Consider the following 25,519-nt stretch of genomic DNA (forward strand, 5'->3'; position numbering starts at 1 on the left):
TAGATTTTTAAGATTTCTTTAAATTTCGTGTTTTTCTTCCGCTGATGTGGTCTTGTCGAAATATAATATCAAACAGAAAAGATAGTTGGACAAATTTTCGTATTTTTTCTCTTTCTCATCAAATCTTATGTCTCTTTTCATCATATCAACTGAAGGTTCAAGGTTTCGCTGCTTGATGGCGTTTTTGATCCAACAATGCATGGGTATCTGAATTGTCGAATTGAACAATTTTTAGATAGATAGAGATTCTTAATTTTCGTATTAACAGTTAAAGTAAGAATTAACAAATTGTTAAATAAATAAATATAAAAAAGTAAATAAATAATTTTATAAATAAATTAATAAATAAATAAAAAAATAAATAAGTAATTTAGTAAATAGATAAGTATAGGCAAACAATACATTAATAATGAACATATAGAAAATAAATTAATATATACTAACAATTTAACGAGTAATATTTAAACAAATGTACCAATAATTCAAACTAACAAAAATATATCGGAAAGAAGGTTAATGAATCAATTGATTAATAAACTGATTTTTAAAGATTTCACAACTCACAAGAAGGTATTAGTCAATTTATTGATTCTTAGAGATATCAATTCAACATTATCTTTCTCATGCAATTCTATGGTGGAATAATATCGTGGAAGGTTAAGCATCATTTTTAGAAGCTTGTTTTGTGATATTTGTAGTTTTTTAAGATGACATTTTGCACATTTCCCCCAAATCTAACATCCATACATACATTTTGGTTTAAGTAAATACCAAAATATTTTCACTTGGTTCCTATTTGACATTTAAACCCTTAACAAAAAGTTGATTGCTTGGTAGTTAACAAGTTTTTCTTTTTCTACTAAAAGATAGCTTGTAGCTTGTTAGTATTTAGTTACATTTTCCATTTAGTGTAGTAATTAGTCAACAATTTCAAATTTGTCTCAATGTTAAGACTAAATTCATGCGATGAAAAGATGCCTGCATCATCCACAAATATGGCTATCTGACAACCTGGTAATCTTAGAATATCAGAAGTATAAATATTGTACAGTAAAGGACCTAGTACTGATCCTTGGGAGACCCCATAGTTGACTTGGTAACAGTTAGACGGACAGTTGTTGACGAAAACACTGAAGTAACGATTGGACAAAACACTTTGGATAATTTTTAAAAGATACAAAGGAAACCTGAAATATGCCATCTTGTGCACAACTCCATCGTGCCAAACTGAGTAAAATGGCTTTTCTATATCAAGTAGAATAAGCCCAGTGGATTTGCCCAGGGATTGATTTTTTTTAATATGTTCACAGACTCTAAATACTTGTTGAGTAGTACAGTGAGCGTTCTGAATCCAAATTGTCCATTCGGGAATATCTGAAGCAATTTTTAATTTTTCGGAGTTTTAAAGGTTACTAGATTTCAAAAAAAATTAATAAGTGATTTTTTACTACTGCAATTTTTAAGAAAGAGGCTGGGATGCAACCCAAACTGATAACTTTTCATCCGTTCCCAACTGTTAATTTTTCAAAAACTTTTACAAAATATAATTTTACAATATTTTGAGTCGGATACAAAAATTGTAAATTCTTCTCTTTATTTTTATAATACTTCGGGTTTTGTAAAAAAATTGTCAATTGAGTTTTTCTACTAAATTAATAAGCAGCAATATTTTGCATGATATGATTAATTAGGTTTTATTTCAATATCTTTCTTTTTTCGCGATATATTAGATCGGAAACCAATTTTACCAATGGGATTTTTCGAATACAACACAATTTTTCATACACATAATGAAATAATTTTGAAAGCAATATCTTTATTTATTTTCTAGATATTCGATTCAAAAATAGGGATTTATTGAGTTAAATGTTTTTACTTTACTATTAATTTTATTTTATTAATATTTTTTAAACTTTTCGAACTACAATAAATAGAAAAAAAAAAAACATTTGAAATATACGTAATTTTGATTTCTGCAATCTAAAATAAAACATATTATTAATATTAATGATGAGTAATATATTTTTATTAAAAATCTTATTCTGCAGGTTCTCTTTCGTCATAAAATTGGCCATTGTAGAATTTCTTCATAAAATTCTAAAAATTTTGCCGGTACCTATTGTTTCACCTTTGGAATGTCAGGTTAGGTTAGCTACTACAAGTACCTTTATTTTTGAATGAATGTAAACTTCTTGGGAAATGTCACTACCTGTATCGTTTTTTGCGATTACTTCACCAGGTTTACTTGGGTCAAAAACAAATTCATAATAAGTCGAACCTTGAAAAGTAACTTTTTGATTTTTCGGTACAGCTTTTCCGTAACTGCTCACTGATGAAGGTTAAGATTTAAAATTTATTTGAGCCCATTTTTTAAAATCTTTAATGTCTATTGCTTTATTTTATAATCAAATCAATATATTGCTTATGACTGAACATCCGATGTGTCTTTGTGTCTTATTTTCCTTTTGACAACAGAATTGATATAATCATCAAAGAAAGTCGACACTTCGTTTGGACAAGAATAAAATGTTCATTTTTCTAGTCTTCATGTTATGTATACAGAATTCGTATACCCAAAGTTGTCCATAATAAAAAATTTCTTGTACAGACAATCCTAAAACCGTTTCATCACTGGCATATTTTTTTTGTATTTTCTTAACTAAAATTTGCTTGCACGACGCTTGTGCTCTATTAATTCTGCAGCAGTTGTTCTTTTAGCGCCATCATTTGCATGAGGATCTCTTATTTTAACAGTCAGTTCATCACACTTACTGCAAACGTCGATTTATGATGTACTTACCAAATGACAACTCAAAATTTTTGATGAAAATATTGTCAAAAAAAACTGATAGTCAATTTTGTCTGTCATTTCAGGAAACCGCCTCAAAATCATGTCTTGTAATTTTTAGATATTTAACGAGGATGACAAACATTGCTTTGTCATATTGTTAGAATAATGGATTTCCTTCTTATAAAGATTCTATTAATTAGTGAATTTTAACACAATATTCACCAGGAATAACATTACTTCTTCAACCTTCTGCTTTGCCTCTCAGGTCTTGTAGTAATTTATTTTGTTTTTAGTTCTGCCAAACGTCGACATCTCTTATAGGGTTATTCCATGTCAACTTACAAACGCATCGTTTAAGTCTGATCCTAGGTTCGTTTTGAGGTGTCTTTAGGTACAAATAACTCTATCATGCATTGAAGATATATATCTTGTTCGTTTTTTGTCCGAAAAGAGTTGATACGTTCAATCAAGGTATCCATATCGTCTTCAGATAATTTCTCAAAACATTTTTGGGTGCACCGTTTGTCGTCCTGGTATTCGTTTGTCTTTGTGGTTTAAATGAGGTAAACCTTTGATTTTAAAAGTTTTAATGACAACATGTTTATATTGCTCAGTATTTGTAACACCTTCCTTTTATCTGAATTTCACTGTCGGGATCATAAGAACTCATTGTGAAAGCACAAAGTGACTGCTGGCAAAACAATGACAGATGCAATATTTGATTATATTATATCATACCAAAAAAGAGAGAGAGATATAACGGTCGTACTTTTAAATTAAGAAGTTCGAAAAGGGAACATTTTCCAGAGATGTGCCATTTTCGAAGTTGTTTATGTACAGGCGATGACGTTTATAGTAGAATTAATACCAGAGATCTGCTATTTTTGACCTTAATGGGTGTAGACAAGCATTTACGTCACATTGGTATAAAAAACGTATTTGACAAAATATCCGACATGTGTACTTTTCGAAATTGCATATTCAAATATTTTCATACGTTTTTATTTGCGTTTTAAATATTGATAATTGTTTAACTAATTTTAAAAAAAAATTTAAAACAAAATCTCGAATTTAAATATTATTGAAGATTTTGTATTTCTAGAAAATTAAAAATTTGCAAATGATACTTAAATAAGCAATGAACTCTTTTCTATAGAAATATTCGAGGCGTTAAACGAATTCAGTGGTAATTTGTTAAGGTTTTTATTTGTTTGTAAAAATTCTAGATGTCTGTGTCGAAAACAAATTTTTATCAATTTTCAATTGTTTTTTTTTGGTATTTATTTAGTTTTTACAAAAGAACCGTCTAATCGATTTTTCTAAACAATTTAACCACATATCAAAAACGTTTTTTTTTTTTGCAGTATACAATTATTTCGAAGTGAACATCAATTTTTGTTCGTAAAATATTCGCGTGGACAAATGTTTGTTGGTTTTTCTCATCATCAATGTCTCCACAGCTAGGATTCTGTTCTGGTCACATATAACAAGTGTCTCCATTTATTCTGATCGCCAGCCGACGACGCCACTCAGTTGTGCATCTCCAAGGCTTCGGGAGTCCTGATCTACACCATCTCTAGAGCGTATACATGGTCGGTTACCCTGTGTCTACTTTAAAATGTATTACAAAAGACTTTTCGGGTGTCCAACCCACAGGAATGTACCGAACATTATTTTTTTTATGATATGTGTACACAAATTTTATGATTTTATAATTTTTCGGAATCGTCAATCCTCACATTGGGGCCCAACAATTCTCTGTAAGACTTTCCTCTCGATAGTGTCTATAAGACGTCGAAGTGCTTTTTACCAAGCAGCCATGGTACTAGCGAAACCAACATCTAGTACAGCTGCAGCTTAGAAGTTATGGAAAGGTTTCTGGATTTAAAAAGCTTTGAAAGGCTATAGAAGTCTGTTTGCTTTGAGCATCCGGACGTGTATTTCTTCTTCTAATGTGAATTTAAATTTAAGGACCTTGAAACTATCATTTGACATTTTTGTCCTTTTTTCCACAAAATCAATAGGATAAGAAAAACCTGTCAAATAAGCTTTATAAATTAAGTATATACGCCCAAGTGTAAAAAAAATAATATTTTATTAAGAATTCTGGGCTTAATGACCTTGTTAGGTTGTTAACTTGGCCTTTATGTGAAATCCAATTATCTTTCTTTTTATTTTTATCTTGAATGATAGATTCAAATATTTTTCACAATACGAGTAAATTCATTCACTTCGATTGTTTTTTAAAAAGTGCCGTCGGCTTCAGGTTAACCTTTTAATTTTACTACAAATAGTTTTTCCCGACGGAGCTCGTTAAAAATTACACCGCTTCCAATTAAATTTATAATTTTATATATAGTGGTTGTAATAGGTTATTATATTGTCATGTTCTAGCCACTGGTCTTAACCTTTGTGCGTATACCTACATATACTCGATGAATACGAATAGATGCTAAACATACGGAAAGAGGCTTTAAAACAACCTAATTATCAAAAATAAATTTGATTTTAATATTCCCAATTTGAGATGCCCCCAAAGCGATCAAACACAACAACAACAAGAAAAAAGAACGAATAACTTTTATCGCTAAGTTGATATAAAATTTAAGGCTCAAATTGACGATTAGAGAGCGAGGGTTAACCCTTTTGGGGAATAAAAAGATAAAAACAACAAAATTTCTATAGAAATACATCCAATGGGTTATAAGTGCTTCAGACATATTCTAACCTATAATTACTACAGTGCGCCAAAATGATTTTCATTCAAAATCAACACAAAAAAAAGAAGAAAATCAAAATCAAAACCCCAAAAAAGCCCAACATGAAACATTCGAATTCAGGAAATTATCACTACTATATCAACCGAAACCCCTCCCCCCCAACATTAAACATTAAGAAGAAGAAAAAGAATACAAATAAGAAACAGAAAAGGAGTTAATTTTTGATTGTTGTTCGGCATTTCTCGGAGATGTCTTCTCTTGGATTTGATAAACTTTAGTCTGGTCAGAAATTCACCCTGCAGGCAGGAAGTGAAAATTAGAAGCGTCCCGTCGAAACAACACAGAAAAAATGACGACGAGCGACCAGAATTCAAAAATGACTTCTTTCGATTTTTGTACCTTATATGTTATGCTGGGTTTTGTTGAGTTCTTCTACTTATAACCTTAAGCTGCCAAAAACTCATCACAGGTAGCTAGGTTGTCATGATTAAACATTTATCCTGGTATCTGAACATGCAACCACAACAACGTGTATTTTGTTGGTCTTTGCGGGTAACATGCAACATAAAAATAAAAACCACCGAAAAAATACAAAATTTATTTAAAAAAAACATGAAAATTAATTTATAAAAAATATCAAAACGCAACTTTGTGGTTTTTTCACGAACTTAAACCTTTAAAACTATGAGAGTTGTTAGGAAAACAATCATCAGACTTAAGATGTTTTTAGATATTTAAATTAACTTCTCAATAATTATAACCCCAATCAGCTTCTTTTTCGACTCTCATGGGTTATCGTATAATATCTAAAATTCCCTGACCCCGTTGTTGCTTAAAACCAAGTAGGTACTTCGAAGGATACGGGATCCATATATAAAAACTGGCTTTGCATTTTAAAGTGAGCTTTTCCACAGTGTAATGTCCTTGTTTTCTATGAAAGTATAGATGTGGTTTGTTCCTTCATAAGGTGATAGCAACGTTGGAAAAAAACTTTGCAAAACATAATAAGTTGGAATGGCGGTTAACAAAGACAGACCAGACCATAAGATAGACCAACCAAACCTTTTTTCATTCAACTTATGTATAGATATATATTTAAACTTATAACCTCGCTTTATAGCGGGCGCAGTATCATTCAAAAAAGCCTCACACGCGAGGCTTGGTGTGCTTCTCCAATTAGAACGCCTCTAGCTACCAATTATACGAGGTGGGTTTTGCCCTAAAGGCCACCGATTTTATAAAGGTACATTCATATGCGGTTCACCTTTTATATAATGCAAGAGAGTCTATGCCACATCGGCCATAGCCATAGCCACAGACGCCAACAAACTTTAGTTGTTTTAGACGTTTGAATGTCAGTTTGGCACAACATCCTGCAGTCAGTTTTGTATACGATGATGACGGCGGCGGCGGCGGTAGTGACGACGACGAACAGCAACAACGACTTCAAATACAAATCCACAGAGCGCAACAAAAATCAACCGCAAAATAAAATTTTAAAAAGGGAAAAAACAAAAAAGTTATACAACATTCACCACAAATGTGCTGAAAACTACCCCCGAGGGCAGAACTTGCTTGCGAATCTCTCCCCCTTTTATTTTAGTTTTGTTTTCTTTGTTTTAGATCGCAGCCTGGTACCTTTATTGCTGCTGATACTGCTGCTGAATTTTGTAGAAACGGCAGCAATCAACCCAAAAGAAACGCCGTATCTTCATTCATTGCCCTAACATAAAAAGATACATTCGACGTATTTTTTTTATTTGCAGGTATCTCGCAGTCTCCAAAACCAAATACGCATCACTGGATCGTCTTTATATCGCGCTGGACATTTCAAACCCTAGCTGCCTACGTCGTATACGTGGCGGGAAGTAGAAGATGCGATGTGTTCGGCGCGCATGAGATGGTAATTAAAAACCATCGAGCTGATGGAGTTCAGCAATCAATCACCATTAAATCATGATCCAGTAATATAATGTGGCTGCAAGACATCCAGCAGCCAGAGCGCTCTGTAGAAGTTTGTGTAGGTACCTTCGTATATATAAAGGGAAGTCCCTGTGGATGGAGGCCAAACGCGATCTGATGGAACGGATTTTAGGAAATTAGTCCGACTGGATCGCGGTTAGCACGAGCCAAAATATTTGTACGGCTTTTCATCTTTTTCTTTTTGATGAAATATCTTTTAATCTATAGACCTAAAAATGCCCCTAAGATGTTTTGTATATGCGTCCATGTAAACTTCATAGATACGAGTATAAGATTATTGTAAAAATTAGTTTTATCTAGTTACAAAATTGAAGTGGGTATACATTATGTAATTTATTTGTGCGGCTACTGGTATAACTTTGCCTTTGCCGTGCCCCATCGACAGATATAATAATTATAAGTATATGTGAAGTATATATTTCAGGTGCGGTAACCGGAGTCATATATGAAGTAATTAAAAATCAATAAACAGGAAAACAAAAAGCAGAAACTTAGACCAAGTCATAAATACTTGTTCACGCCCAACTTAATTGAGATAACTTCGAATTTTTCTTGTAAACTGAAACTACATAATTCAAATTTGTAATAATTTAAAATAAAATGTCTGTGATATATGCGGTGATATACAAACTTAGAGGCACTTTAAACTTTAACAACTTTGTGACTTAACAAAAGTTGATAATTGAAGTTACTTTTTGTGTACAAGTGGATATAGTAATTATTTAACTAACACTAATTGTATATTATTATATGTAATGATATGTCATTTCGTGTTTAATAATTGTATGTTTTATGACATAAATTTGGTTTTATCAATACATTTCTGTAGAATTTTGGTCAATATTTCCTTAAGGAGCATCTAATGAAAAATTTAGCTGCATAATATCTTGGAATACAATTCAATCACTGGATTATAGAGTTGAATTGACCAATTTAAAATGTTTTTGTTTTATGTACGTATCCTTAAATAAATTGTATAATTGAATATATTTTGTCTGAAAACGATGGCATTAGTTTTTATGAACAATTAATTTTATGGCCGGTATCATGTAATTTACATTTAATTCTAGCAGTTTTAATATTTTATAGTTCAATTATGTGCACAAGTTCGTAATTATGTAACATTGAAATAAGAAGTCTAGAGGTTTAAAAGTCATGTCAGGGGTTTTGTTAAACAAATAAGATTACAGAGAATTTAAAGACTTAATTTTATAGCATTAGCTACTTATTTTTACTTGATGACAAAAATTAAAATGATACATGGTTAGTCCTTATTTATTTGTTTATTGTATGCATACAATTAATAATTATTAGATCGTGAATTGCGTAAAATACCAAAAATAACAATTTTTCAAATCAATTTCAATTAAGAGGAGATTATGGTTTACATAATCGCAAAACTACGCAAACAATTTGCAAAATTGTGAAGAAATTTGAGGAGACTGGATTGGTTACAGATATTTAAGGGCCTTTGCATCATCGTTTCTCCCGGACTCGAGCGAATATGGCTTAATTGCAAGAGACATTTCTCGTCGTGGCGATATCAACTGGCCACGAAGATTGTGCGCTTTGATACCGCTGAACTTTTGTTGTGGGGCTACGTGAAAGACCGTGTTTATGCAGATAAACGTTTAACTCTTGAGCATTTAAAAATCAACATTAGCCACGTTATGGCTGAGATACCGCTCACTATCGAAACTACTTAAAAAGGGTATACAAAAGTGCGTCACTATAAAATGAGGCCATTTGTAAATTTTCAGAAAAATACGAAATTAATAAAATATTTATATTTTATTGTTTAACAACATTTTCTTACAATACTAATGACTATGTTTGACATTTTGGGATATTACCTCTATAAAACGGTTTGAAACATAAACATTCAATTCTTTTTAATAATCATGTGAAATTTAGACAATGGTCACGAAAAGCCTTGGTTAAGAGGTCCTTGTCTTCAAATTGTCTGCCAACTTCATAAACTTTATAAGAAAGCCATGGCCAAACGTTTTAAATTATTGGTAAGTGCGGTTGATATAGGGGTCTTCGAAAAAGTTTAATGTCTTTTGACTGAGTTCAACTTCTGACAACCCACAAAGCGTGAATGGGTCCATTGTCTTTTTGGAAAAGCCAAGAATGACCGTTTGAGCAAAAATGTATAGTTGTTCCCGTTCATTATTGTGGACAAAAACTAAAAGTCGATTGTGGTTATAGCCCTCCCCACCATTACATCTGATGTACGGCTGTGATATCTTACTAAAATAAAACGACCCGTCAAGGTTAGACTTTTTTTCACCCGAAAAAACAACGCGTTTCCATTAAAACCAGGCCAAAGCATTGTTTTTTTAACGAAGATGTTTCAAGCGACGATTTGTACTTTGATGATAATTGGCTACCAAACGATGATCCTAACTCAGATACCGACTCGGAACATGAAGATCTGAACGCGGTTGATGCGCAAATTCTAGAAAGTGATGAGAAAGAGATGCTTGAAGAAACCGAGGAAGCACAAACTTTGATTGATACAAGGGACAAACTACGCTGGATGGAGTTTTCTTCGGTCCAAAAAACCTTTGATTTCACTATAAAGCCTAATATACGTGCCTTCAACTATAAGGTGTCTTGAAGCCTTTTACCTTTTTGTTGATGAGAAGATTATACAACTTATAGTTTTGGAAACAAATATGTCTGCAGAGCAGCAAAAATAAAATGCGGACAAAAATGTTTGGGAAGAACTAAGTTCTTTATTAAAAGGAGAAAGTCGCACTCTATTTGTTGACAATTTGTATGCCAGCTACGAACTGGCACGCTCCAAGCTTGAGAAAAAAACGCATGTAGTTGGGACACTTCGAGCGAACAAAATATTCTGCACAAAAGAGGTTATTAATGCACAGCTAACGAGAGGAGGAATGGTAGCACTTGCGGAAGAAAACGGCATTGTTGTTCTAAAGTGGAAGGACACCCGAGATGTCAGGATGCTTTCGCCAAAACATGCTCCTGTTATGGCTGCCGTATATGACCAATCGATTACTGACTTAAATATTCCATCCACCAGTAGAAGCAGGAGAATAAACCGACGCGAGGGAAATCGTGAAAAACCTCTTGCTATTATTGAATATAACAAAGGCAAGTCGGACATTGATCTATCGGATCAAATGGGTTCATATGATACAACACTCAGAAGAGGTCTAAAGTGGTGTAGGAAAGTTGCCGTTGAATTTTTGCTGGGAATGGCAGTTGTAAATGCTAATTTAGTTTAAAAAAAAAGCCACAAAAAGTGTAATGCAAATTCGAAAATTTAGAGAGCAGGTTGCTGAATGATTATTGGACTTTTTTTCTCCACAACCTGTTGTTTCAAAAAACGAAAGGATACAAATGGTAAAACCATAAGATGGGCTTGTGTTTTGCCCAAACAAAAAAAACGGCTAGGAACAGCATAAAAAGAACAACAACATTCTGTCCAGAGTGCCCCACCAAATCCCAGATATGCGTTATTTGCTTTCCAAAATATTCGCATTCAAAAAAGTAATTTACATAAAATATCTCTTCAAATTCGTTAATTTCAACCGATTTCTTTTAAGACAGTAAAGCTGAATCTTTGGAAATTTTTTTAATGAAATTATATTGTTATTTTTTTTTTCTAAATAATTAGAAGTTACAAAAATAAAGTATATGAACAAACACAAAGAAGAAATTTCACTTTTATCTATTTTCCTCCAAATTTATCCTGCAGCCACGAAATTCAAACCAAAATGTTCACCAGAAGCCACACGATCCGAAACCCATACAAAATCCCATATAATGTCACACAAAAATATACGACATGGCCTGGGCTGATTAACAAGGTGTTGCACGAAAATGTGCGACGTGGCTTCTGGGTAATTATGGCAGTCAAAGTGTTAAGAATAAGTTTCGTTATCAAAAAGGCCTTGATTTGTGTTTCTAAAAAGCAAAAAATATTATATAAAATTATTGCATATGCCCTGCAATATTCAAAAAGTTAATTGAAAATAGTAAATAAGGTTTCAATTGCTGCATTTATTTCATCACTTTTTGTACCTCTTGGCACAATTGGCAATGTTTGCCGAGAATCACAACGCCTCCTATAGGACGTTCATCAACTCTTAAATCTCTAAGTGTCAATCCAGAGCTTCAGGCCCATCTTTACGACATCCCTTTTTGTAAATTCTTGTCCAATAATTAATACGGCTACATCATCAACTTGAGGTGCATTATAACGACCTCTGTGTTCTGTTTGTAGCACACAGTCAGCTTTGATGATGACTTTGCTTCAAAAGCACTCTTGGAGCTAGTGACATTTATATGAAATATATTTGGAAATATTAAAAAGTCAGGGTCAAATCTATCATTTAACTGCCAGCAATTTCTGACAATAAAACTTTTCCTCCTGAACAGCAGAGACCTGGTATTTCTTTAGGCTATTTGAATGCACGACAGAAATTGCACTTAGTATTCAGATTTCCAATCGAAACGTGAGATTAGTGAGTCAGTGAAATTTGGATTTTATATGTATAGATATCAAATTAATGACTAACATTATCGGACTATATTTATGCCTTAAACCTAATCCGCGATATCCTCTTTCATTTAAAAAAAGCAGCATGACATTTGGATAAGAAGTTTCGAAGCCAAACCGTAACAGAGATTTCCTCTTTTGCTTGATTTCAGTTGAATGTATGTACATAACTTTATGATACTTCAAAACTTTCGTAGAACTCAAACATCTCAACTTTTCTTTGAAAATATAAACTGGGATGGAATCGGCTAAGGTGGTATGTGACTTTTACATTTTTTGTCAGTGAACCTTTGTTGGGGAAGGTTGCCCCTGTGTTGTGCGTCTCCGTTCTGTCTGTGCTCGTTCTTTTTTATTTTTATTTATAAACAAACAAAAATAACAATAATTCACCATAACAAAAAAATAAACATAAATTAATATTAGTGGTTCCAAAAAAAACAACAACAAAAAAAAAACAATAGTGCAACCCCATAATAAAATATCATAGAAATCACGCCACTCAAAAAACAACAAAAACACACCAAAAACAAAAAAATGATAAGCCACTCAGCACAGCACTTCACAGTGAGTACCATCCCATCCTTACTTTCCCCTTCTTCCACAGTTGCACAGCCTAGTTTATGTATCAATTACAATTGGAATTGGTGCATTTGCTAATCTGTGTTTCAGCAGATTATTTGAATTGAATTTACTGTTTTGCATCACAGGGTCTGATCGGTTCTCGTCACTGTTAAGGCATAACACTAGCAGTGAAGGGTATTGATAATTATTCTGTGTTGCAATTCAGTGAATTTTATTTTTCATCTCTATCTGTATTGGTTTTAGACATTTTTTTTATTTTGCAATGACTGGACAATTCAGAGTAGATTATTGTAATATTCGTGGGCTAAGGGCAAATTTTTTGTTAGCATACCGCCATACTGTTTCATACAGGCCAGCTGTTTTGGCACTAAGTGAAACCCAAGTAGGTGAGGATTCCGATCCTGCTGAATTTTTTATTCATGGGTATAGCTTGGTGCCTTTATTCTTTTCCCACCATGGCCTCGCCATATACATTAGGAATGATGTTGCTTATCAGCTCTTACCACAATATGGTCTTTGCACCAATTCCTTTTTTAATTATATGTGGTTTAAATTCTCCGTGAATAAGCAAATCATTCACTACTGCTTCCTTTATCGAAGCCCAAATTTAGACAGAGTATCAACTTCTCGTGAATTTGATGCTTTGTCTGATTCCATCCAAAGAATTGTTTCGTCCTATCCTCGCACTGAAATCGTTGTTACGGGCGATTTCAATGTACACAATTCTTCATGGCTTCAACATTCAGGCCAGACAACACCCGATGGAGTGTGTGCAGAAATCTTCGCTGAGTTGAACCACCTAACTCAGCTTGTCAACGAGCCAACCCGAATATCGGACGTTGAAGGTCGAGCAGAAAACACTCTTGACTTGTTTCTTACCTCTGACCCTGATAAGTACACTGTTAGTGTTCTATCTCCTCTAGGCACATCTGACCATTGTGTTATATCAGCAAATTTCTCGTGCAAAAATCCAGTTAAAGAAAGAGCTCCTAAGAGAACCGTTTGGCAATACGAGAAAGCCAACTGGGACGGTCTCAATAATTACTTCAGGATCTTTAACTGGTCACTATGCTTCCTCGATAGTGACGTTGACGCCAGCGCTGATATGATCACAAGTTTGATTCTCCTGGGAATGAGAACTTTTATCCCGAATAGGGTTAAAAGCATCAGACCCAAGGGAAACGCTTGGTTTGATGCGAGCTGTAAAGAGGTTATTAGGGTCAAAGAGGTTAGTTTCCGTTGCTATAAAGCCAACCGTACTGAGGAAAGCCGGAAAAAGTTCAAACAAGCCAGGAAGGCCTGCAACGCCCATATTCGACGGACCAAATTTTTACATGACCAAAATTTACGGCAAAAAATACTGCAATGTCCCAAAGGCAGTAAAAATTTTTGGTCATTTGTAAAAAACATGAGGAATTCTTCCTCTTCTTCGGTTCCTACGCTCGTTGATAATGACACTCCTTTTTTTAGCTCTTTAGAGAAAGCTAATCTCTTTGCTAGGCAGTTCGCCGCCAATTCTACGCTGCCAGTGAGTGTTATGACTCCGCCTGTACTTGAGCGAGTTAGTGATTCTATGGGACCAATCTTTTTTCGCACTCGTACTGTGGCAAGAGTCCTAAGAGATCTAAACACACATAAATCCGCTGGTCCGGATGGTATCCCCGCTATTGTTCTGAAGAGGTGTTCTTCAACGCTGGCAAAACCACTGCGTAAGCTTTTTCATCTGTCCTACTCCTCAGGTCTCGTTCCGAGCGGATGGAAAACGGCATTTGTCCAGCCTATTCCCAAAAAAGGCGAATCTTCCTCACCCTCTAACTACCGACCGATTGCACTTACGTCCCTTCTTTCCAAGGTCATGGAAACGCTGATTAATTATCAGCTCAAGAAATATCTTGAAGATCGAAAGCTTCTTAATGACCGGCAATACGGCTTTCGTAGCAATAGGTCCACTGGTGATCTCATGGTTCATCTCACCGAACAGTGGAGCAAATCTTTACATCGTTTTGGAGAAAGTAAGATTATTGCACTTGATATTTCAAAAGCATTTGATAGGGTTTGGCATCAGGCTCTCTTATCGAAAATGCGTGCATTCGGTTTTCATGAATCCCTGCTTCATTGGATTAGTAATTACCTTTCGGATCGTTCAATACAAGTAGTATTGGATGGATTCAAGTCTGAAAACCATAAAATAAATGCTGGTGTGCCCCAGGGCTCTGTTTTATCCCCAACACTCTTTCTCATTTTTATTAATGATCTTCTGTCTGTAACATCTAATCCAATACATTGTTTCGCTGACGATAGTACTCTTAGCTTTTCATATTCGTTTTCAGACTCACATCCCTCTTCTTCGGATGTGGAACTGCAACGACAAAATATGATAAGCTCATTAAATTCCGATCTAAACAGCATTGTTCAATGGGGATTAAAAAACCGCGTGGAATTTAATGCTTCGAAAACCCAATGCTGTCTTGTATCGTTAAAGCGAGATATACCCCCATTGCCATTATCCATGAATGGCACTTGCATCAATGAGACTGAACACCTCGATATTCTCGGTATGTGTGTCACCAACCACCTCTTATGGAATGATCACATACGCGATGTCGCCAAAAATGCCGCAAGGTGTTTGGGTTTTCTTAGGCGATGCAAGAAATATTTCACACCTTCTGATCTGGCTGTTATCTATAAGACTTACATACGTCCAAAGCTTGAGTATAACTCCCATCTCTGGGCTGGTGCTCCTGCAACTTACTTAAGCCTCTTGGATAGTATTGAACGTAGAGCATTTAAATTGATAGGTGATAATATCATCATAAGTTCATTTACTTCGCTTGAACATCGTCGCAAGGTCTCTTGTCTGACCCTTTTTTACCGTTATTTTAACGGCTTATGCTCTAGTGAAATAGCCAGTTGCATTCCTCCCCTTAAACAGTTCAACCGTAATACTCGCGCTTCTAGGAATGCTCATCAGTATACCCTCGAGCCCAACTTCGGTCGTACTGTCAAATACAGAGATTCGTTCTTTAGCCGTACTACGCGAATGTGGAATGCCTTACCACACTCTGTCTTTCCTAGTCATTGCAATATTCAGGAATTCAAAACCAATGTGCACCGACATCTCCTTTTAAACCCTCTCTCCTCTTCCTAGTGCTCACACTGTGCATCTGCATAATAAGGGTAGTAATATCCCCTTGAGTGTGTGTTTATTATAAAAAAAAAAAAAAAAAAAAAAAACCTTTCTGCTGTGACAGCTTATTAGCAAATACTATGGACTTACACATTATCTAACTTGCTTAGAAGATTTTAATACCGATTAGATTTAAACTATTAAATTAAATTGGACCGAAAAGTTAAATCTTGACTGAACTAAGCTTAAAGAGAGGTTTAATGTTTTATTATTCTCAAAGTGGAACTCACTGTTGAACTAAGTTATACGAAAGTGAAACTGAATTCAAATGATTATTTTGTATGTTTTTTTTTTAATGGAATGGATACAAAATTTGTAATACTTTATGTCCTGAATGACATATGCTTTAGTTAAAAAAACAAAGTTTGGAAACCAAACAAAAAACCGAATTTAACTTGATAAAAAAAACCCGCTTTCTATTCACACAAAAGCTTGAATGTAATTCATATCACTTCTAACCCTGAAGTATGTTACTTTATTTGTTTAACTCTCAAATTAATATTGAAAGTTAAATTTAAATAGTTGACCAATCGATGTTTGTGTATTCATCATTCAATATTTATGATTTAGAGAATCAAAATTAGAAACAAATTTATTTTTCCTTCTTGTTGATGAATTTTTATGGTGGAATTAAGTTGTTGGCATGAAAAATAAAAAAATATATTTATATTGCACGCATATATGTACATACACACATTTATGCAGAAGTAAACAAAACGCTTGGTTATGCAGAGAGCAGCAACAAAAAAAAACTGTTTAATTACTCAAGAACAAATTGTATTATTACAAAGATGCCGTTGGCACATGTGAAAATAAATTATAAACCAGGGAAGAAATAAAAACAACAATTTCTTACCAGTAGCTACATTATTTGCATATTATGATTTGCAAACAGCAAAAAGTAGTTAGAAAGAAGAAAAAACATAAACTGACACTCCTTCCTATATAGGTTCCTGCATTTAATATATTATCCAGTAGTTTTCTAGGTGTTGCATAAAAACATGACTACGTGACTCCAATCATAACTTCTCACATTAAAATTGCTCACACCTCAAGAAAATAGTGTGTAGGTTTAGCTTAGACCAACCATCATCATGTATAAATTAAACTCATAAACAAATGACTTGAGAAGTAGAATGATGTTGAGATGTTAGAAAAAAAAAAACATAAGAACAGTTCTCCCACCTATTTCTTTTTGGTTATTCTATTTATAAGGCTTGAGAAATCATGAACTTACAAATACCTACATCAATTTACTCATAATTTTATTAGAAACACAAAGTACAAGTGTAATGCAAAATTCTCAATGCGTCAATGTTGTATCTTCAATGAACCTAAGTGTAAAACAGAATTTCTGAACAAAATACACGAGGGTCAGAGTCATTTGTCTTGAATTTGGATTACACAATCTATTGCAACCCTTTTTTAAAAATTCAAAGAGATTTTTTTTTTATATTCAAAGAAAAAAGACACGCTAGAAACAAGCAAATTCTGTAATAAATTAAATGAAGTCTGGATTTTTAAGAACATTGTATAAAAAATAATTATATATTACTTATTTTCAAAATTTAAGAGGAAGACGCGAATTGCAAAAACGCAATACGATACACAATACGAAATTAAATGTGATTTTGGAGAGAGAGAGAGAGAGTGGATTATTTTGTTTTTAACATTTAAAATTTTCATCATAAAAAGGTTCGAATGCCAGCTCTTTTGTTTTGTCAAAATTGTGATCAAGGAAATAGGAAATTAAATGGCAGTATACCATCAATGTTCATTTAATAATTAATAAAACTATTATAGAATAAGGATCCCTTATGTTTTAATGTTTTTTTTACCTATAAAGTAAAAGTATACATATTGGTAAAAATGATAAGTGATTCCTTACTTCGTAAATATTTAATAAAAAACAATTTAAAAGCACATAGTAGTACCCGTGGCATGATGGTTAGTGCGTTGGACTGTCATGCAAGGGGTCTTGGGTTCAATCCCTGCCTGTGCCACCTTAATTTAAAAAAAGAATAATTTTCGCGGGTACTGCCTCTTGCGAGGAATTGACAAATCCTTCAAGAGTAATTCTTGTCATGAAAAAGTGCTTTCTCAAACTAGCCGTTCGGATTCGGCCTTAAATTGTAGGTCCCTTCCATTCCTGACAACAGTACTCGCACACAGGAATGGTTGAGAGTTGTAAGTCACTAGGCCCTGGTTCACAACGGACTGTTGCGCCACCCCATTTGATTTTGAAAAGCACATAATTTTTGTTCTTTTAACAACAAGAGCTTTGTATGTTAAGACTCCTCAGAGTTTATTTTTCTCCTTTGATCTTTTTTTAGTGCAATCATATTATTAAGTGTCCACTGTACAAATAAAGCTATCAATTGGCATAACTACTATACTAAAAGTTGTATAACAAATTGACTAACCGAGGATTCGTGACTAAATTACCCTTCAATTTATATAACTTACCCTTAATTGAATTATCCTTTGCCTCCTGAATAATTTCAGACGCCCGCTATCAATAGTAAAATATTCCAAATACTTCACTTCACTTCATTACTATTAATACCCTCACACCAAATACTGAAACACAATACCGTTACGATACTTATCCAAATTATCTTCACTCCATACAAAATTCCACAACCTACAAATAACAAAACCAAATCCAGAGCCAGAGCCAGAGCCAGCAGCGAGCCAGCGACAAAAACGAAAGTGAAACTCAATGTAATTCACCTCGACTCGATGACGATGGACTGATGATTAGTGTCCAATTATCCTCAAATCAACAAGACAGATCCCCATTATCGAGTGTTACCTATGTAGTTGGTATTTTTTCTTTTGTTTTTTGTAAAAAGAAATAAATATACAAATAAAATACCAACACGTTTGTTGGCCAAATAATAATCATCACTCGATTACACTTGATTGCTCGAACAAGCACTTTCCCGACATTATCCCCGCTTATCCCGAACCCGGACAGTAAATGGAACGGAACGTAATGGCACTTATATATATACATATATATTCCCCAAACAACTTAATTGACATAATATGCGATCCACAATCGAATTTGAAAAAGTGCAACACACATTACCCCTCGAGGGATAATCAAATCTCTGTGGGACACAACGACGACACGGGGTAAACCGTCAGCCATTTATATCTTCATTCAAGGGATTTCCCCAAACGCATTGTGCCACGTGCTTCCTGCCCGTGATTATCTTATGGCGGAGCATGAAATATCCACGCCAGAGTCACAATAGACCAGCAGTTTCTCACGCACCCTAAAGATGCTCTTTAGTACTCATCAAAATCAATAATAGTCGATTAAATCGATTAAATAATTAGAAAATTGTGAAAATGACTGTAATTTAGAGACGAGGAATCAATTCGCGCCGCATAGGAGAGAGATTCATCATCGTCATGGCAAGCAACATATCAACGCCACCATTATACCGCCGTCAACCACCAGCCGCACCAGCCATCTATCCAACGACGCGAACGCCAGCGTAAGCGTCATCATCGTCATCGTAATGGAACTTCATTCGCTTACGCGGAGCTTCATTTCGAGTTTCGATCCCATGCCACCACCAACAAGCCAGCTTTTGGGTCATGAGAAGTGGTTCCGTTTCGTTCCACACACATGCACCGCATCACCATCAGCTGAACCTGAATAAGTAATCACAATGTAATAAAATAATGAACCATAATTCTCTAATCGTCCTATCCATATAAAGAGTTGGTGAGATTCCGCAACAACATCAAGTCATCGATATGATGATGGAAGGTTCCATCTCTTGGCAACCAACAAAAAAAAATCGCGACTTCAACTTTGCTAGATCTCTGTTCCAATTTAAATGTAAATCGAGCTTCGCTTAGAACTAAAGAAAGAGACGCTTGAGTTTGCGCGCCTTATTAATATTCAAAATGCCCGCCACCATAGCTGTCAGTCGTAAATTACGCGTCAAAAACTGTCTGCGATAAGTCATCCATCATTCCGATCGGAGCGCCCTCATCGTTTTTCTCGATTAAACAAAGCATCCACCAAGCCAGCACCAAGTGAGTCGAGAGTCGACTTCAATTTGTAATAAATTATCAAATCGGTCAGGATCAAATCACGATAAGCGTTTAGTTTTGTCCTGATGGGCTTGGTTGTGTCGATGTCATGTCGTGATGAAGCAATAGCTATATATGTACATAATAGGAGGCTAGCTAGCACACCTTCTCTATACTTTTGCCTAAACTGCAGGCATAGCAGAATATTTTCGAAAAAGCGTCTACGGCACGCCTACCGCCCTCTGGCTTTCTCGTATACATATTTGGACTCGCGAGATGTCTGTGAAATATATATCCACTATTCAAAAAAAAGCGAAACCACTTTTGATTGATTGATATTGATTCGATGGAATTGCCCCCAAAGGATCGATACTGCTATTATATGGTGCAGTTGGTACGTATGCTTGTAGAGAAGTAGAGTAGTCGATATGGTAGGTTTCTAGGTACATATATAGCGTCAAATAAGAATCGAAGGAACATTTTTGGATCATAAATCAACCAGATGAATTGTGACAGTGTATATATAATAATTTATGGATTATATGCGTGCTTAGGTATGCAGCGCATCATCATCATCGAAGAATGTTTGATGAAGGGATTGATTAATTTATGATCTTTTTTTCCCTTTCAAGGATTCTTCTTCACGCTGAAAATTGAATATTTCAGACCATTTTTGGAGGAAGGTATTTTAAAAACAAAAAGAAGAAAACCATTAATTGATAACTATAATTTTCATCATCGGTACTTCGCAATGAAGTTATTATAAATACATAAAACCTTTACCACAATCTTAGATCTTGATTAGTTTATTCTTCGTCACTTTGTTCAGAGATTCTCATTTTAATTTGATCTTGCTTAGTTAAACCAAAATAACATAAAGATCTTCTTGACTAAATAAATAAGGTGTTTAATATGATTATGGTAATCACAGAAGGCAATTGTTTTGATTCACAATTTATTGGGTTTTGAGGGGCCACAATGTTAGTTTATTAAACAAAAAAAAAAAACAAGTGAAGGAACGACATAATCTCATAAACTCACAAATTTCATTAAACATCATCTTAAACTATAACAAACAGAAAAACCAATTGACAGGTCCATTTCTAGATGGTTTCAGATGCTGTTTGAATTAATGTTCCGTCTTGTTGGCACAACTCTTCCAAATGATTTACAGTGACATGATTGATGAAAAATCAAGAATAATTTTCCTTATGATAGCCCTTGCAGCCAACACTAATTTTTGCAGGATGTAATTCTGATTGTCCGCAAAGCCAGAAAAAGAGCCTCAATGTTGAAGATGATTTTATGATAGAAATCTTGTTCAACTAATGTCCATGATTCGTGAAATATATTCTGTTGTGGTGTAAGTCTTTGTTTAGTAATTTACCAAAGAAGAAAAATATATGAACAGAATCTAAAAATAATTCTGGGGTTCCCATGCACCCACCACCATAAGTTCCCATTGGTGTCCTTATGCAAATGACATTTTCAAAGCTAAATAATTGACATTTTAAGAACTTCAAAAGTATGTAATTAAAAGTGAAATGTTGAGTTGTTTACGGTCAAGATATTGGGACGTTAAATAAATTAGTGTGCAAGTTTACTTTTTATAAAACTTTTGACAAGTATTAAGAAAAACATTTTGTTTAAATAACATAAGTAACAAAAAAATATTCTTTGTTTTCAAGAATTTTGTGTCTTTAATCGATTTTTGCCAATTATTTTTAGATTTGTTCTTAAGATTTTGATTTTTTGTATGAGAACTGTGAATTCGATTCTTATAAACATCTTACGACATATTAAAATGTATTTTTTTTGTAATACATTTATATATACGGGTTTAAGAATTCAACGTAAATAAAACACATATAAAATATTTTTTTTCATGATACTCGTTTTTTATTAAAATGATTGAACGTTGGCATTATGTTTTAAACACTACATCATTTAAATAACCATCAAGCGAATTGTTGCAATCATCTTTTCTTTTGAGGTGATTTTTGACCACTTTTCGACACATTTTGGGAGGTATCTTTGCCATAACTTGACGAATACGACCATAACGCTCCGAATTGACGATGACAGTCGTTCCATAGTATATAGAGCGCACCAAGTAGTGACTTTTTATTGATATATTGGCTTCTCTTCAAATTCTTGAGGATTCTCAGAACCCCAAATACGACAATTAAGCTTCGTTGCTGAAAAAAGATTTTTTTTCGAAAAATCATCGTCCACCGCCTGTTGTTTAAACACCCATTCGACGTTGTGAATGGTCAGCTGGCTTGAGTTGTTGTGTGGATGTAGGCGTAAATCCAAATGCACGTATGGTGCCGTAAGACAGTACTAATTAATGAGAACGATGAGGAATCGACATATTCAGGTCTTCGGCAACGCTTTCACTTACAGCATCGATATTTTCAATGGTACAAGCAAAACGATGATGCACAGGCCTTAAAATATCTGTAACCAATCCAGTCTCTTCAAATTTCTTCACGATTATGAAAACCATGATCTCCTCTTAAGGCACGATATGTGACTGTGGCAGAATTGTTTTATCAATTTGTAAGCGTTGTGCGATAGTTGAGCGATCCATTTTCGTAAATGTCTGACTTTCAACTGAAAAATTGGCTTAACAACTTAGTTTGACAGCCTATATTTTTAAGCCGCAAAATGGGTAACCCGTTAACATTAAAAATGCATAAAGGACTTTTAAATAATTAAATATGTATTTTTTTTTTACAATAGCAGTTAAAAATAAAGCAGACGACTGAATCGTGCGAACTTACTCCTGACTCTGCTTACGAATAGAATTTATATTTTAAAGTTTAAAAACGTACCTATAAAATAAGTAAACTAATCAAACAACCTTGATTTATAACATTTTTCGAAAATCGTAAATACAATTAATTTTGTATGTACACATTTTTTTCAATTTTAGTTTAAAAACATTTTTAGTATGCAGTTACTTAGAACTTATTAACATTGGTTTTTTTTTTGATTAAAAAAAAATATGCTTATTTACGAGGTATCGATTTTTGATAAAAAAATAATATTTAAACTATTTACTTATTTTATTTTTGAGGAAACTTTATAAAAAGCCATCGGTTTTTGAGAAAATTCAAATTTTTCGTTTTTTGTCCAAAAAATGTGTATTGCTATTTCGTGTCTTAGAATAAATAAAAAACTCCTTATGCAAATCTACTTAAAACCTTAAATTCCAAGTTTGAACTCAATCAAATGAATGTTTTGAGCTGTTGGGGCCGAGGACAGATAGACAGATGAACAAAACCGGGGAACCCTATTTTGTGATGTGATAGAAAATTATAAATTAACAAAACTGATACAAAGGGTGATTTTTTTGAGGTTAGGATTTTTATGCATTAGTATTTGACAGATCACGCGGGATTTCAGACATGGTGTCAAAGAGAAAGATGCTCAGTATGCTTTAACATTTCATCATGAATAGACTTACTAACGAGCAACGCTTGCAAATTATTGAATTTTATTACCAAAATCAGTGTTCGGTTCGAAATGTGTTTCGCGCTTTACGTCCGATTTATGGTCTACATAATCGACCAAGTGAGCAAACAATTAATGCGATTGTGACCAAGTTTCGCACTCAGTTTACTTTATTGGACATTAAACCAACCACACGAATGCGTACAGTGCGTACAGAAGAGAATATTGCGTCTGTTTCTGAGAGTGTTGCTGAAGACCGTGAAATGTCGATTCGTCGCCGTTCGCAGCAATTGGGTTTGTGTTATTCGACCACATGGAAGATTTTACGCAAAGATTTGGTGTAAAACCGTATAAAATACAGCTCGTGCAAGAACTGAAGCCGAACGATCTGCCACAACGTCGAATTTTCAAATGGAAGAACTGAACTTGGTTGACATGTTCAAGGAATGGACCGGTAAGTTGGCCACCAAGATCATGCGATTTGACGCCTTTAGACTATTTTTTGTGGGGCTACGTCAAGTCTAAAGTCTACACAAATAAGCCAGCAACTATTCCAGCTTTGGAAGACAACATTTCCGAAGAAATTCAGGCTATTCCGGCCGAAATGCTCGAAAAAGTTACCCAAAATTGGACTTTCCGAATGGACCACCTAAGACGCAGCCGCGGTCAACATTTAAATGAAATTATCTTCAAAAAGTAAATGTCATGGACCAATCTTACGTTTCAAATAAAGAATCGATGAGATTTTGCAAATTTTATGCGTTTTTTTTTTTTTTTAAAGTTCTCAAGCTCTTAAAAATACACCGTTTATTTGTCACCTTGAACATTTTTCGAACAAAAAATAATGTAACCCAAAAGTAAGTGTATACATCAAAGGATTTAGTTTTTAAATTCTGGTAAGACTTTTAGAAAAATCGAAGGGACAATTTTTTTTACAAAAAATTAAAACCCTAAAGAAAACTCCACTAAAAGTTGGTGTTAAAAATTGATTTTCGTCTCGAATATCTTATCAACAATTGATAATTTTGGATTTAAAGTCATCTTTTCTTATGAAAAAATATAGTTGTTTAAAATCGGTCAAACTTTTTGAAAAATGCAATTGTCAGTATTTTTATAAAAATAATGTATTCATTGACGAATATCTCGAAGATAAATCATTAATGTTTTCATTGACTTTCAGATTACGTCATCATATGTAAAATATTGTTTGGTAACAACTTTAAGGTACTTTTTAGAAAATGCCTACAGACGTCTAAACATGAAAACGAACAAAAATATGTGTATATTTTTTTTATCGGTTTAAATCTGTATATTCCGAAAAAAAAGTCTTGGAAGTCATTTAAAATATGTATATTCAACAAATTTTTGGACTTTTTTAACTAATAAAAAAAGATCTGCTGCTTTCCAAGAAAATATGGAGTTTAATGGTCAAACATCAAACAATTTACAAGGTTCGTGTGAACTTCTTTCTCAATTTTTTAACTCGGTTTATGTTGACCATTCTTCATTTAATATTTATCAAATGGAAATCCATTTCAGTAGTAATGCTCATATTTCAACACTTAATCTTTTTGAATCCGAAATCCTAAATGATATCTTAAAATTAAAACCCAGTTTGAATCTTGGTCCTGATGGAATTCCATCTTTTGTTTTAAAACAATGTCAATTGTCGTTAGCTTTACCGCTTTTGATAGTTTTTAATAAATCCCTTTTTGCTTGACTATTTCTGAATCAATGAAAATTTTCATATGTAAGTCTTACATATTTACAAATCACACGCAAAAAATTTAGAAGTAAATTATCGTGCAATTTTTAAAATCTCTGCAATGCCTAAATTATTTGAGCTCATAGTAAAGGATCATTTGTTTTTTAATATTAAAGAACATATTTGTAATGAGAAGCATGGATTCATGTCAGGTAAATCAACTTCAACAAATCTCATGCTTTATGGTAGATATGTCACCGATTCTTTTGAATCTGGCTATCAGATTGACACTATCTATACTGATTTTGTCAAAGCTTTTGACTCAATTTGTCATAAAATTCTCATAGCTAATCTAAAAGCTTTCTGTATTCATGGGTTGATTTTGAAATTGATATCTTATCTAGCTACCTTAATGACAGAACACAATGTGTGAAATTGGGAAATTTTGTTTCAAGTATTATTAAAGTTTCATCTGGAGTTCCTCAAGGAAGTCACCTTGGAC

The 25,519-nt window shown here is 33.7% G+C and overlaps 1 protein-coding gene across 1 annotated transcript; it reads left to right on the plus strand.

The window, feature by feature from the left end:
• Window positions 1-10,400: 10,400 nt before the first annotated feature.
• On the plus strand, window positions 10,401-10,751 carry LOC129950443 (uncharacterized). The gene has a single exon (XM_056062384.1). It carries the CDS (start codon window positions 10,401-10,403, stop codon window positions 10,749-10,751), a length of 351 nt encoding a protein of 116 aa, XP_055918359.1.
• Window positions 10,752-25,519: the final 14,768 nt, after the last annotated feature.

The sequence above is a fragment of the Eupeodes corollae genome, chromosome 3, assembly GCF_945859685.1.
Source record: "Eupeodes corollae chromosome 3, idEupCoro1.1, whole genome shotgun sequence".
Lineage (NCBI taxonomy): Eukaryota > Metazoa > Arthropoda > Insecta > Diptera > Syrphidae > Eupeodes > Eupeodes corollae.

Coding starts and splice junctions, on each gene's coding strand:
- LOC129950443 (XM_056062384.1), top strand. CDS start 10,401: ATGGTAGCACTTGCGGAAGAAAACGGCATTGTTGTTCTAAAGTGGAAG.